Consider the following 14917-nt stretch of genomic DNA (forward strand, 5'->3'; position numbering starts at 1 on the left):
AAAATGTATGAACTACGGTCGATTTGATCCCTCAAAACAGGTACATAGGCAATCTAGCGACCCACTAGATGCAACCACATATCCTAAATCGAATTTCTGACCACCAGTCAAATTCCTGACACGCTAGTCAAATTCATCAAGCACCAGAAAAATCAAATCATTCTCTAAATGCTCGAATGCAAACTCGATGACTTTAAACCCTCACATATGCCTCAAACACAAATTTCAAGTAAATGGGTCATCTAGCCATTGGAATCTCAAAAACCCGGCACTACATGTGGTTTGATCCCGCAAGGGTATGTAGGCAATCTAGAGTCAAATAATCTGCAACCGCATCATAAACACTATTCAAAATTCCAAAATCAAAGCCCTCCATTGAGTCATTCACTCATTGGAACTCTTGAACTACGAGTGGCTTGATCCCTTCCAGGATACGTAGGCAACCCATCATAAATTCCGGGTGCAACTACAAAAACAAACAAACTCATATCAGTTTCTTTATAAATGGAATCAAAGGTGTTCCCTTGTAACAAGAGATTGTAATTAAGAGACATATTTTGGTTGTAGCATCTTTTTGGCTGCATATTTTACGCAATATAGACAAATGTTAGAATACAAACTTTAAATTGAATCTCAGAATAAAAAAATGAACTTAAAGATACAAAAACACACCTTATGTGCCTTCAAAAAATGGTAACAGCAATTATACTTCATGCAAAACATCTGACGTGCTTAGATCATTGTGTACAACCTAAAATTTTATGCAAGAGAGAAAAACATACATTAAAGCTGAAGTTAGTAAAGTCCATCGAGAGATCAATAATTGATGACCCGGGAAAATGAAAGGGGGAAAGCATAAAATTTATGCCTAAGATAATAATTGGAGCCCACTTTCTAACACTTTTGTGTCTAGTTCTAGATTTCAACTGTTACTTAGAAAAGAAGGCAGATAAAAGAACTAAAAGAATGGAGAGCGGAAAACCAGAAAGGAGATAAGAAGCACAATCTATGAAACAATAAAAATGGAGAAAATCATGCAGTAAAATAAAAATAATCTAACTTATGGCCAAGGTTAGATACTTAGATTTAGAGCCGAGTTTCCATTTCTTTTGTTTTTGGTTCTAGATTTCAACTGTTATAAGAGATAAAAGAAAATAAAAGGACTAAAAGAAAAAGGAAAGGAGGATCAGAGATATGGAGTACAATCTCTGGAATAACGACAGTGAAAGAAATTTATGCAGTCAACTCAAGTTGTTTTTGGTATTGACTATTTTATCTGCAATTTCTCACCCACCCTACGCTTTTTTCATTAAATTTTCCTAAAGTTTCCTCCATACTAACTTATAAATAAAAACCAAAAATGAAATACCAAACTGGCAGTCACTGATTTAATGATTTAGATGCATCAGTTCAAACTGGAGACAATAAATTAACACCATGCCGCAATAGTTCCCTTCTAGTATTTTTATATATTAGAATGGGTTACTTCTTTGAAAGAAACGCAACTGAGGTTAAAAAACATTTTTGGAATTGGGAAATCATTGTACTATCAGAGACGTCAACATTATGACATAACATATAATTGGATCCAGTGAATTAAAAGATATGTGAAGGTTGCAGCTTTTCCATATTCACAATTTCAGGAAAGAATGATTGCAGAGATCTGTGTAGGATCTAAACAAATCAAGTTCAAATGTTCACGAAATTAAACTACTTACCAAATTTCCATCCACCATAGCTTTTGCACTTTTTAAATATTTAGCATGAACTTAAATTTCATGACAAAGGGCTTCACTCATAGTCTGAACATTTGATGAGTTCTTCTAAGATATTGGTAACCTGAGAATAGTTAATTATACCATGAGACCACATTCTAAAGCCAGTTAATGAGGTATCACTAATGAAAATACAGAGACCACTATTTACTAATAAATTGTTCTCAGCCCTATAAGATCATATCAGGTGGCTCAAGTAAAAGTCTGATAAGCCAAGCAAATTATAATACAACAGATAAGGAAAAGAAATGAGGATCAAATTCAACGTTGAATTTTAAAATGCCTCCACAATGCAAACGAAACCAAACATTTTATGAGGTCTATGGCTGAAGCTGTACATGATCGACACTTGTAACTGATAACGTACTCCATAACAACTTTGATTAGATTGTGGTAGCTTAATAATGAAATCATCAACAAGCAAGTTAGTGTAACAGTAAAGGATTCTTTGAACTAGTAAAATTTGAATAATATGAAAGAACAGGAAAAAGTGACCCGACTGCATGAGAAATTATTCAAGTTGTTTTTACTCTTTCATCTTCATTAGTTTTACTATGCCTCTATTTTATAGAACCCCATGATGGAAAAAGAATTTCAAAAACCACCTTTCATTGAAGCAGAACAATGAATTCTAAGATCTACATATATGCAACAATTGCATTATAAATATAGCAAATGTTTTCTGATAGGTTGAACTTTCAGAATAGGACCAAATCTTTTCATATAGGTCGTATACACATAAAGATAATATCATAGTCACCCCCTAATCATCCCCCAGAAACATTAGAAAGAGGATACAATCTGCCTTAAAGTGCCATCACATTGATGATGCATCAATTTCAGAAGCCATAATTGCAGCATCATTTCTACCTAAATAAGCTCATGATTAAACATACATATCATGTTTAAACAAAAGACCATACCTAATATCAAAGTTGTACATGCACCTAAATCCTTGAAGGGAAGTTAGAACCTTTCCCAATTTGAAGTCACAAGGTCTTAGGTTGCTTGATGTAATATTTGAAGTCACCATACAATTCCGACATGTCCACCTACAAAAGATAAACTTGTTCATGAGCCAGCAATCACCTCCCATATTATGAAAAGAGCATGATGTAGCAAGAAAGCATTCTTGAATTGAGATAGGAATTATACCTCCTTGGACTATAACAAATGTGAATAAGAAGTCTCTCATCCCAATCATTCTCAGAGAGTGGTGCTGCTCTGGCAACTCCCATTACAGTCTGCAAAAGCCTTTTCATTAATAAAAACAAAAATAATTTTCTTTTGTTCAGAATAAGCATGGCATAAATTTTAAACGACTATAGGAGTCCCAAAAACAATCTCTCATCAGGTTCTCATATTATAAATTAAGAAACTTAGCACTAATCAGGGAATTCATCATAACAGAACCATATAGATTCTAGACTGATTATATATAGTCACACTTTCTAAAATAGTAGCTTTCAGAAAATGAGAAGTTAAATCTAGCCAATGTCGTACACATTAGCAATCTCCTCTCTTCTACATACTTCAACTGTAACTAATCACACAAAGAAAGCTACTTTAACCGCTCTCTGGCACAGTACTGCTTTACAAACCTATTATCCACATCAAAAAACATACAGCCTACGCATATCAGTACTCGGGTACTCACAACCTGTAAAGGAACATATATATGCACTAAACGAATATCAATTCAATTCACTTCCAAAAAAAACACCTGACAAAGCACAATGTTGGAATTCTTGAAGGCATTTTCGCTAATCCAAACGTAAATCCCAACCACCTTCATCCCTCCCACCAACATTTTCGACACCTAAAACATCAAACGCAGTCAAAACCCTAACCAAAAATGGAAACACAAGCTGAATCATCAAAAACTCCAAAATGTGATCAATCTTCAACTGAAAATCAAGCTGCAATCAGCAATGCATGTAAAGCAACTGACCTGACGAGCATGCTCGGCGACCCGATCCTTGTCGATAGAAACCGACTGGGAATCAGAGGAGGACTGAGCTTTGGCCTTGGGCCCCTTTCTCTTGTCCGGCTCGGCGAGGGAGCAAGCCAGCGCTCCGTCGTCGTTGGGCGGAGTCGGGACAAGATCAAAGACGAGCCTCGGTCTAGAGTGGGGCTGAGCTTGCCTATGACGAGCCCCACCTGAATTGCGGAACAGAGAGAAGAAGACGGTGAGTTTGAGAATCGGCGATGAGAGACAGAGAGAGAAAGGACCTGGGCGGCGGTAGAGGATTGCTCGAGGCGAGCCTCGGCTAATTTGAGCTGGGTTTCTTCTCCGATCACAGCTTTCACCATTACTGCTGTGGTGAGCTTTGAAAATTTGGACTCACGAGTCTGAATTTTGAGATTTTGAGAGAGAAACTTTAAGAAAGTCCAAAACGGTGCGTTACGGGCAGCGATCATCTGTCGGTCGGTCGGGACAAATCCTAGCGCGTAACTTTCTGCTGAATGTAAGTTTTTATTTTGGATAAATACTAATACGTAACTTTCTGGCAAATTATTTTTCTTCGGGTAAATTTCTCATATGACGTTTTATATGGGGTTATTTTGATAATTTGGACATAATGTATAAAAATATATAATTTAGTAAATGAAGTTCTCATTTGTAAGTCTTCTAGTACCATTATCAGTTTTGATTATATTTTTAAGGTTATTTTCATCGCTCAAACTCTAAACTCCATAAATCCACATTTTATTTTATTTTATCCTATAATTGCTTTATTTGAAGATAATTAAATTGATATATCTCATTCCCTTATTATCCCCTTCGCATGTATCAAAAAAAAATCCCGCGGAGGAATAAATTGTCTTTATGCAATCTCAAATTTTTTTATTTAAATTATTTTTAAATTACATATAACGAGTAATATTCAAGGTTCTAAAAATTTCCGCCTATGTTTGATTAGTTCCCACCTAAGCACTAGGCGATCACACATCGCCAGATTATGTCCTAGTTCCCATAGCTAGGCGGGAAGCTGAAAGTCGGCTTACTAATCCGCTGAATCGACCATCTAAGCTGCTTAATTAGTACCTAAGCAGCTTAAGTTTGAATTTTTTTCAGGCATACGCTTGGAAAAATTAAATTCACAATTGCTTTTGAATTTCTAAAATCACATTTGTCCCATTGTTGTGGAATATTTTATCTATGTTTTGAGTATTTTCAATATATTTGATTACTATAATACCAATTATATTTTTTTATATAAATATATGCATTCGTATTTAAAAATGAAAAACCGCTTAGTCCTCCGACTAGATGTTAGTCCCTAACTTTCTGTCCGACTAACACTTAGCGTTTTCAGAACCTTGGTAATAATTTAAATGTAATAGCTATAGTAAGAAGATTCATATTTAGATATATAATTAAATACTTATGACATTTTATACTTTACAACCTTATGGAGGTGTATTTAGATCACCCCAAAACTTTTTTTATTTTTGTAACTTTTTCGGATCGAAATTACCCTGTAAATATTCCTAGTAAAAAGAAAATTTGCCCTTTGTTATTTTCGGGTCGGAATAAAATCATCAATTTTATATTCCACCGAATCAAAAAGCCTTCCCCGTCACGCGACTCACGCCTCTATTCTTTTTCCAATGTCAAAAACCAAAAGGTCGAGAAGGAACCTCTCTTATTTTTTTGGTCGAAGGAGGAGCCTCCCTCTCTGGTCTCCACTTGCGCACACAAACCCTCCAGAGCTTTCTCAGCAATGGAGAACTACTCCTACCCTGACTCCCGCGAGTCCTCCCCACGCTCCCGCGAAGTCGACTGCGACACTCCCTCCTGGGACGACCAGCCCCCTCCTCCTCCGCCCTCCTCCACCGCCTACAAGGTCAAGCTCTTGTGCAGCTACGGCGGCAAAATCCAGCCCCGTCCCCACGACAACCAGCTCGCTTACGTCGGCGGCGACACCAAAATCCTCGCCGTCGATCGCAACATCAAACTCTCCGCCTTCATTTCCAAGCTCTCCTCCATCTCCGACTCCCTCTCCGACGCTCCTCCTCTCTGCTTCAAGTACCAGCTCCCCGGCGAGGATCTCGACGCCCTCATCTCCGTCACCAACGACGAGGACCTCGACCACATGATGATCGAGTGCGACCGCCTCTACCGCGCCTCCCCCAAGCCCGCGCGTCTCCGCCTCTTCCTTTTTCCGGCCAATCCTCCCGCTCCGGCGAGCTTCGGCTCCAACGAGTCCAAGTCCGAGCGCCAGTGGTTCGTCGACGCCTTGAATTCTGTCCAGATCCAGTCACCGGAGGGCTCCTCCCCCACCGCTCCGGCCTCCACCAACCCCGATTTCCTGTTCGGATTCGATAAAGGCTACGCCGCCGCCGTTCCGGTGGCCAAATTGCCCGACTCCGTTACTCCTCCGACGGTTCCTGATTCGCTGGTGAAGAACACTCTGGCCGGCGGCGGCGGCGGCGGAGGACCGGAATTGGTCGCCGAACCGGCGCTGTCGCAATTGGAGATTCAGAGGCAGATTCATGAGCTTCACAGAATGCAAATTGCCGCCGGTCACGAGCCGACTCTGTATCAGAGAAAAGGAGATGAGCAGCTTCCGAACCCTCGTGGAGCTTACACAGCTGATTACTACCCTCAGAAGCCTCCAGAAAACATAGCTCCGGGGCCGGGAGCCGCTCCGGTCCCAATGCCAGCACACCTGCAGTTTCCCACCGGTTATCTGCCAGAGAGGCACATGAACACTGGAAGTTATCACGTGGCGGCGGCGCCCGGTGCTGGTGAGCAGCAGCAGCAGCAGCAGCAGCCTGTGTACCTCGTTTCCACACCTGCTGGTGTATATCAGGCTCCGCCTGGTCATAGACCGGCCACTGGACCAGTCGGGCAGGCTTACTATGGTGTGCCGCCACAGAGAATGGTTCCCGAGGTGTACCGCGACGCTCAAGTGTACAACACGGCAGTGGCAGCTCAGCAGCAACAGCAGCATCAGCAGCAGCAGCAGCAACAAGCAAAGGTGGCTGCTTACAGTGAAGGATTTGCGCAAGTTGGTTACGACAATGCTGGGAGGCAAGTGTACTACACCACAGCTGGAGGCCCAGTGGCTTCATCTTACCAGACTGTGGCGCCTGTGCCGGTTCCAGTTGACGCAAGACAAGGCGGCGCGGGTGGTGCTTTGAATCAAATTCAAGATGGTAAGGTTGTTGTTTCCATGGCGGCGCAAGCGTCTGCTATATGACAAATAGAAAATTACATAAATTTGTGTGTTTTTTATTACCTTTAGTATGTTACTTTTACTCATGATATGGTTTTAAGTTAAATAATACGAATCAAGCATTTGTTTATTTGAGGTAGTTTGGATCTTGTTGATCTTGAATATGGAAACGTTTTTGATTTTGACAATTGACACTGTTTCTTGTGTATATGATAATATGTTTGGGGATAAATGAAGGGCTCTCTTTTGTTTGGTTTGTCTTGAATTAGTAGTGGTGAGAAATCTAACACATGACAATTAATATTTAGCTTTAGGTAATTGTAGGAGGTGACAAGAACAGAGATATAGATAATCACATTATAATAGTGTTAACTGTTAGTTGAATAGTCATAGCTCAATTGTGCTCCATGTTTTGGGATCCGCATGGAAACAACTATAATTGTACAAAGGATTAGTCTCGTAGATTTGGCAGCTGGTAATAATGAATATGATACCAGAAGAGTGCTCAAGTTATATATATATATATATTTTTTTTTTTTAATTTGATGAAAGGTCAGTTGCAATCAGAGTGAAGCAATTTACAGTGTATTGATTAATAATTGAGATTGATTAGTCTTTTAGTTGTTTCCAGCCTGGAGTTGTTTAGATTATCACATGATTCTTTCTTCCACATCTATCCAAGTGGACTATTATATTCATCTCTTTTTGTGAACTGAGACTATTTTATTAATCCTAATGTGCAACACGGGCATAAATAATCTGCATCTAGAATTTTCCTAATCTATAAGTTGACAGTACTATCTCTTTCTTATTTTTCCTGTCATGCGTCTAGAAGTAGGCCATGTTATTATGGAAGAAAATTAGCAAAATTGTCTTTACATTTATAGTTTTATGCAAGGAAAAGCCTAGCAATTTCAAGGATCTGGTTTGTTCTAAGCATATTCTTAAATTAATATATGAAGGAAATGGAAATTGAAAACCTCTTTGTCATTTGTGATAAACAATGTAAGGGTCAAGCTAATCGTGCCAATTTTATCGGATTTTCTTTCATCTGTTTTTGGTTATGTCTTTTTAGGTGCTAGGTGAAGAGCAGGAGGGCTACAGTAAGAAACTGTGACCATATCTGCAGAAGAAGGGTGGATTCTAAAACACCCTATGATCCTCTTGCTCAATTGTTTATTACTTCAAAATTCACTAAAATATTTCACAACTGGAATGCCCGTATGTTCAAACCTTCTGGCTAATATATGTAATCACTTTCAAATACTTTATTAGAAAGTTTGTAATGTTCAAGTCATTGGACAGATCATATGCTGGTTTCACTAATTTGGAAGCAGGGAGCCCTAGTTTTCATTTGTAATCTGGGTTTCTTCTGTACCCTTGACATCAATGGTGGATTTTGTCTATCCAGTGGGCTACTTTCTGTTTTCCTTCCCCAGATGTGTATATCAGCCTAAGTTGTTCGATGTCTGTTAGTGCGTTAGTTTGCATCTAATAAGCCTCCTATTGCTCGCGGGGGCAAAAGAGGGAGCGAGTATTGACATCACTCTGACCAAAATGATAGTTAACTGCAGAGTTCGTGGCTGTTGCTGGATTTGATATGATCCTGATTATTATAAGATTAAGCAATACAAGATTTGGCACTTATTTTAGCTAATTATAGTCACCAGTGAATACCTGGGCATTTTCATGTTCATTTCGGTGGCAGCGCATGTTATATTGTTGACAAAGCTTAGATCTAGTTTAGATTTTAGAAATCCCACCTGATGAGTATGTGAGGGTGGAGGGCAGTTGAGCGAAGAGGGTTAGCTGGTCAAGTTAGAAGAGTTTTTCTTTTGTTTTTGTTTTTGTTTTCTTGTTTTTTTTTCCAGCTGTTGTAATTTTAACCTTGTTAAGTGAACTGGTCTACTATGTGGTTATATATCTTTATATGGTCGAATATTATCTTCAATAATATTCTACCGATAAATTATTACAGAAGGAAAATGAAAAAAGATTGCTGAAATATTTGAATGAAAATTCTTCTGTCTGTCTCATATTGTCTCAGCGACAGAATGCAGTTGTGGAAAGTGCTGTATAGTATTTACCTAATTCTAGTTGTTTCCGTCTTCCCAGCCGTTGTTTTTTGACTCTTACTATGCCTTTTCCAAACATGGGTTCAGAGATCCATGGGGATGAAAATATTAAACAAGAAAACATGTCTCGAGCATAAAAGGCTTTGCAGGTTTTTGCTATAATTTTTCTTTTCATGAAGTTTGTCCCTTTCATCAAAAGCATGTTTTGCTTCCCAATTCCCATTCTATTTTTATAATTCATGATCAGTATACCTCAATGCCACTTGTGGTATGGCTTTTTTAATCGACGGTTCACTAATGTATCAATTTCTGAAGTAGACCGCCTTGATGAAGAGGTGCTTGCACCATGCATTGGTGCTCAAACATGATTTGGAGCTACTGTTTTACTGTATGGAGTTGGTCTATTGCTGTAGAGAACTTGTCTACCTTTGATGTAGGAGTTGGTCTATTGCTCTAGGGAACATGTCTACCTTATGATGTAGATTGGTTGGTTATAGACTGAAATCATGTTTGTGTTTTTACATAATAGATTGGCACCTAGTTTGGGGACGGGATTCTTTATTATATTCTGGTCAGCATCCCCAGCCCCAGGTTAGACAGTTTAAAAAGTACCTATACTAATGCGTTTTGAAACCCACATTTGACAAGTACAATGTCATTTACCATGGCTTAGGTTAATTGTTCCCCTTTACTTGAGGTTGAGATTTTTGCGTCAAGCGCCAGATAAATCTGAATGATCCCTTGAGAGATCATGATTGAATGTTCATTTCCTTGGTGGTTGCCAAGACCCATGGTGTCATCACCGTCGTCAAGTGCACCATCATGTTAACGACCTAGATATGACGAAGAAGAGTGGAATGGAAGGGCGTTGGAGGTCTATGAGATTATAAGCACATGAGATTTTGGCGGTCCCTTACATAAGATAGTCCTGCATATAATAGCTTATATAGATGGGCCAAGATCAAATTCAGAACGATGTTTGATCTTATGCACATTGTGCCTTATTTGTTGGCTTAACCATAAGTTGTGATAGTCATTTGCTAATGTTCAATGCAACCAAAGCATCTCACTACTCCGCATTCGCTACCTTTTAGCACATTGTAGTGGCTGAAGCCAGCTTCATTGTCGACACAGGAGGCACAGCAGTGGCTAAAGCCAGCTTCATAAGGGTCGACACAGGAGGTATGTAAGGCATCCGATTCGTTTAAACACTCATAGCCCTTATCTGACGACGAAACTTCTGGAAGTATGAAAGCTGATGTGATCCAAGGCAATAACAGCCACTCTTGCTTGATCTGTTCATGAAACAACTAAAGCTAGAATCATCTTTGAGGATCACTGTATTAGAAATTTAGGATAAAAAAGGCTATTACCTCTAGGAATCCTGACTTCACCTGAAGCAAGGCCACAGCTTTTCCATAGGGAAACTAACTGGAGATTTCTATAGCTGTCATGAAGTTCTGTTCAGTTTCCTGCTTGGAGGAGCTTCTGGTTTCTTACTCAAGTTTTCTTCCAGGAAGAATGATTACCTGCACCAAGAAGATACTTGAGAGTTGAAGATTCACTGCTGATATGTGCGTAATTAAGGTACATTCTCTTGAACATGCTCACCTTTCGGTTGCCTATAATTTCAAAGATCTGGTCGTCTTGCTTGAGTTTATTTGGAATACGAAAGAACCAGTCACCATTCATCAAAGACCATCCAGTTTCATCAAATTCAGCTAGCACATTGGTTTCACCTTTTGGAGTTGCCCCAGTCACTTCCTTTCTGGGAAGACGATTGTTGCTTGTTTCAACTATCAACTCCCTGAGATCACATAAACATACAGAGAATGCAGCAGTTTGCATGGGATCTACACTTTCGTTTATAAATTTCAACGTTCTGCGACTGATACTTGTATTGGAAGTTAGGTTTGATTGCAAGGTCAACTCATTTGAATGCTCATAAGCTCACTATCAGCCCCATGCATCAAGTGTGCGTTGTGTTTAACATTTTGAAACATTCTAGAGTTTTAGCGTGAGTCATAGAATGTAATTTAGGTATGCACATCATGTAGTTAGTACTTATCTATTATATATATGGTAATACATAGCACATAGAGTTATAGTACAATATATTCTCTATATATAGCTTCTAGTGTGGGATGAATAGATTTCAGAAAATTCATTTCCAAATCGTGTCATATTTGACATGGTATTAGAATAAAGATTTGAAAGGACTTTGTCTCTCTTTTTTCTGCCGCAATTTATTCGTAGAATTGAACCCTATTGTTAGGATTCTATCTTCTTAATTTCGTCATCTTCTTCAGCTTTGCTTTGGGAACCCGACTTTTGTTTGGGCATCCTATCCGTGCGACTCCAATTTCGAATTCGACATTACTGCCTTGTTAGCCCAACGTCCCTCCGCCGTCTCCACATCTCCTGCTACTCACAGATCAGTCAAACGTCGTCCAAAGTCGTCGTCTTGTTATCGCCACAAGCCAGTTCCCGGCGACGATTATTGTCGACTGTCTCCGATTGCCGACAATTACTTTTGCTCTGATTGCTGCCACATATCAGTCTGACCGGTTCAACCATATCTTGAGTGCTATCGTTCGTCGTTCTCTCCGACCGGTTCTACCTCCAGATCGCCAACGATCTTTTTCCAAGCAAGCGTTGTCGTTTCATCTCAAAGATTTGCAGACCCGACCCGCTTTATCATATCAAACTAGGCCTCATCATTTCGCCTGCGGACCCGAAAAGCCCGCGGAGACCCGCAAGCCCGACGGGCTTTTACCCGGCCCGGCCAACGAGAAACCCCGCCAAAGCCCGCTTCCGTGGGTAGAGGTAGGCCTCATCATTTAGCCTGCGGAGGCCCGCAAGCCCGACGGGCTTTTACCCGGCCTGGCCCGCCAAAAGCCCGCAAGGCCCGGCCCGTAAAAGCCCGCCAAATAATAAAATATTATACATACATATTTTATTAGGTTTAGAATAAAACTATTGCATTATGAAACAACTATATTATGGAAACTTCTTGGGATCGATCGACACCAATAGATATGATCGGTATATATATTTAGTGACCCTGTAAAAATTTCATTCAATTCGGAACTTGTTTGACAATCGGAATTTCCGGTAAACCGAAAACAACACTAATATGTTATAAGGGAAGATCCATTACCAAAATGCGAACACCAAAAATCGTTTTCATATCTGAAATCACCTAATTTTTGTCACCGATTCTGTGTGGTCACACCAATGAAACCAATTTGGCAAAGCCCCGGTAAATGAGGATTTTAATATGTCAAAACGCATTTTTTTTTGTTGACCGTAGGTACGAACGGTCAAACAATATCCAAAGCGGACGAAATTTTTACGGGTTTTCTAAATATATATACCGATCACATCTACTGGTGTCGATCGACCATATTTTGAATTTGAGTTGTCGATCGCCGAAGTGTCCACTAATGTATTATAACCTTATATTAGGTTTATAATAAAACTATCACATTATAAAGCAACTATATGAAGAAAACTTCTCGGAATCGATCGACACCATACGATGTGATCAATAGATATATTTAATGATCATTTTTTAAATTTCATCCAATTCGGAACTCGTTTAACCGTCGAAATTTCCGGTAAACAAAAAACAACACTAATATGCCCTAAGGGGTGACCAATTACCAAGATGCAAATGTGGAAATTTGTTTACATATTTGAAATCACCTAATTTTTGTTACCTATCGTGCGCGGTCGAACTGAAGAAATCTATTTGGCAAAGCCCTGGTCAATGAGGGTTAAATATGTCAAAACACTTCTGTTTTAGTTGACCGTTGGTACGAACGGTCAAACCATGTCCAAAACGGACGAAATTTTTACGGGTTCCCTAAATATATATACCGATCACATCTACTGGTGTCGATTGACCATATTTTGAATTTGAGTTGTCGATCGCCGAAGTGTCCACTAATGTATTATAACCTTATATTAGGTTTATAATAAAACTATCACATTATGAAACCACTATATGAAGAAAACTTCTCGGTTCGATCGACACCATCCGATGTGATTAATATATATATATTTAATGATCATTTTAAAATTTCATCCAATTCGGACCTTGTTTAACTGTCGAAATTTCCGGTAAACCAAAAACAACACTAATATGCCCTAAGGGGGGACCAATTAACAAGATGCGAATGTGGAAATTTGTTTACATATTTGAAATCACCTAATTTTTGTTACCTATCGTGCGCGGTCGAACTGAAGAAATCTATTTGGCAAAGCCCTGGTCAATGAGGTTTAAATATGTCAAAACACTTCTTTTTTAGTTGACCGTTGGTACGAACGGTCAAACCATGTCCAAAACGGACGAAATTTTTACGGGTTCCCTAAATATATATACCGATCACATCTACTGGTGTCAATTGACCATATTTTGAATTTGAGTTGTCGATCGCCGAAGTGTCCACTAATGTATTCTAACCTTTATATTAGGTTTAGAATAAAACTATCACATTATGAAAACCACTATATGAAGAAAACTTCTCAGAATCGATCGACACCATCCGATGTGATCAATATATATATTTAATGATCATTTTAAAATTTCATCCAATTCGGACTTCATTTAACCGTCGGAATTTCCGTTAAACCAAAAACAACACTAATATGCCCTAAGGGGGGACCAATTAACAAGATGCGAATGTGGAAATTTGTTTACATATTTGAAATCACCTAATTTTTGTTACCTATCGTGCGCGGTCAAACTGAAGAAATCTATTTGGCAAAGCCCCGGCCAATGAGGTTTAAATATGTCAAAACGCCTCTTTTTTAGTTGACCGTTGGTACGAACGGTCAAACCATGTCCAAAACGAACGAAATATGTACGGGTTTCCTAAATATATATACCGATCACATCTACTGGTGACGATCGACCATATTTTGAATTTGAGTTGTCGATCGCCGAAGTGTCCACTAATGTATTATAACATTATATTAGGTTTATAATAAAACTATCACATTATGAAGTGACTATATGAAGGAAACTTCTCGGTTCGATCGACACCATCTGATGTGATCAATATATATATATATATATATATATTTAATGATCATTTTAAAATTTCATCCAATTCGGACCTCGTTTAACCGTCGAAATTTCCGGTAAACCAAAAACAACACTAATATGCCCTAAGGGGAGACCAATTAACAAGATACGAATGTGGAAATTTGTTTACATATTTGAAATCACCTAATTTTTGTTACCTATCGTGCGCGGTCGAATTGAAGAAATATATTTGGCAAAGCCCCGGTCAATGAGATTTTATTATGTGAAAACGCCTCTTTTTTTTGTTGACCGAAATTTCCGACGGTTAAACGAGGTCCGAATTGGATGAAATTTTTACACGGTCCCTAAATATATATATCGATCACATGGTCTTGATCGACAATATTTCAAAACTAGAATTTATTTGTGACTTTTGTTTTAGAATGTTTTCTAATAATTCTTTTATTGTTTCAAACCCTTAAATTAGAGTATTATATTGTTTTTCTAATATAAGCCCGTAAGGCCCGGCCCGTAAAAACCCGCAAGGCCCGCCTTAGGTGGGCGGGTTTGGATCTTCGTATTTTTGAAAATACCCGGCCCGCCACTTATTTAAATTTATTTAGGCCCGTCCCGTTGACGAGTCCTATATCAAACCCAGTTTTTAGTATTTTTGACCCAGATTCACTTCGACCCGCTTAATCAGATCCAGCCCAACTTATTTCCAGGTCCAACTCATTGTCTATAGATTTGATCAGTACACTCGACCAAAAAAAAAGTCTCGTGTGTATGTTGGCAATTTGGATTTTCGGGTTTTAGAAGGTGAGCTTGATATTGAGTTATGTAACTTCA

The 14917-nt window shown here is 38.9% G+C and overlaps 1 protein-coding gene and 1 long non-coding RNA gene across 3 annotated transcripts; one reads left to right on the forward strand and one right to left on the reverse strand.

The window, feature by feature from the left end:
- Positions 1–291: 291 nt before the first annotated feature.
- On the reverse strand, positions 292–4144 carry LOC126796139 (uncharacterized). 2 transcript variants are annotated; one of them, XR_007672307.1, is made up of 8 exons: positions 4008–4144; positions 3727–3935; positions 3499–3594; positions 2931–3019; positions 2699–2827; positions 1719–1839; positions 673–751; positions 292–466 (listed from the first exon to the last, which is right to left on the reverse strand). It is a non-coding gene; the product is annotated as an uncharacterized LOC126796139 (long non-coding RNA). The 2 variants fall into 2 exon arrangements; XR_007672308.1 differs by lacking the exon at positions 673–751 and having other exon boundaries at positions 295–466.
- A 1294-nt stretch (positions 4145–5438) lies between these two features.
- LOC126796126 (uncharacterized) lies at positions 5439–8369 on the forward strand. The gene is made up of 2 exons (XM_050522891.1): positions 5439–6941; positions 8037–8369. Exons 1-2 carry the CDS (start codon positions 5504–5506, stop codon positions 8045–8047), a joined length of 1449 nt encoding a protein of 482 aa, XP_050378848.1. The 5' UTR covers positions 5439–5503; the 3' UTR covers positions 8048–8369.
- Positions 8370–14917: the final 6548 nt, after the last annotated feature.

Source organism: Argentina anserina, chromosome 5 (assembly GCF_933775445.1).
Source record: "Argentina anserina chromosome 5, drPotAnse1.1, whole genome shotgun sequence".
Classification (NCBI taxonomy): domain Eukaryota; kingdom Viridiplantae; phylum Streptophyta; class Magnoliopsida; order Rosales; family Rosaceae; genus Argentina; species Argentina anserina.

Excerpts from the sequence above, each read along its gene's own strand:
- LOC126796126 (XM_050522891.1), top strand. The coding sequence starts at position 5,504 with ATGGAGAACTACTCCTACCCTGACTCCCGCGAGTCCTCCCCACGCTCC.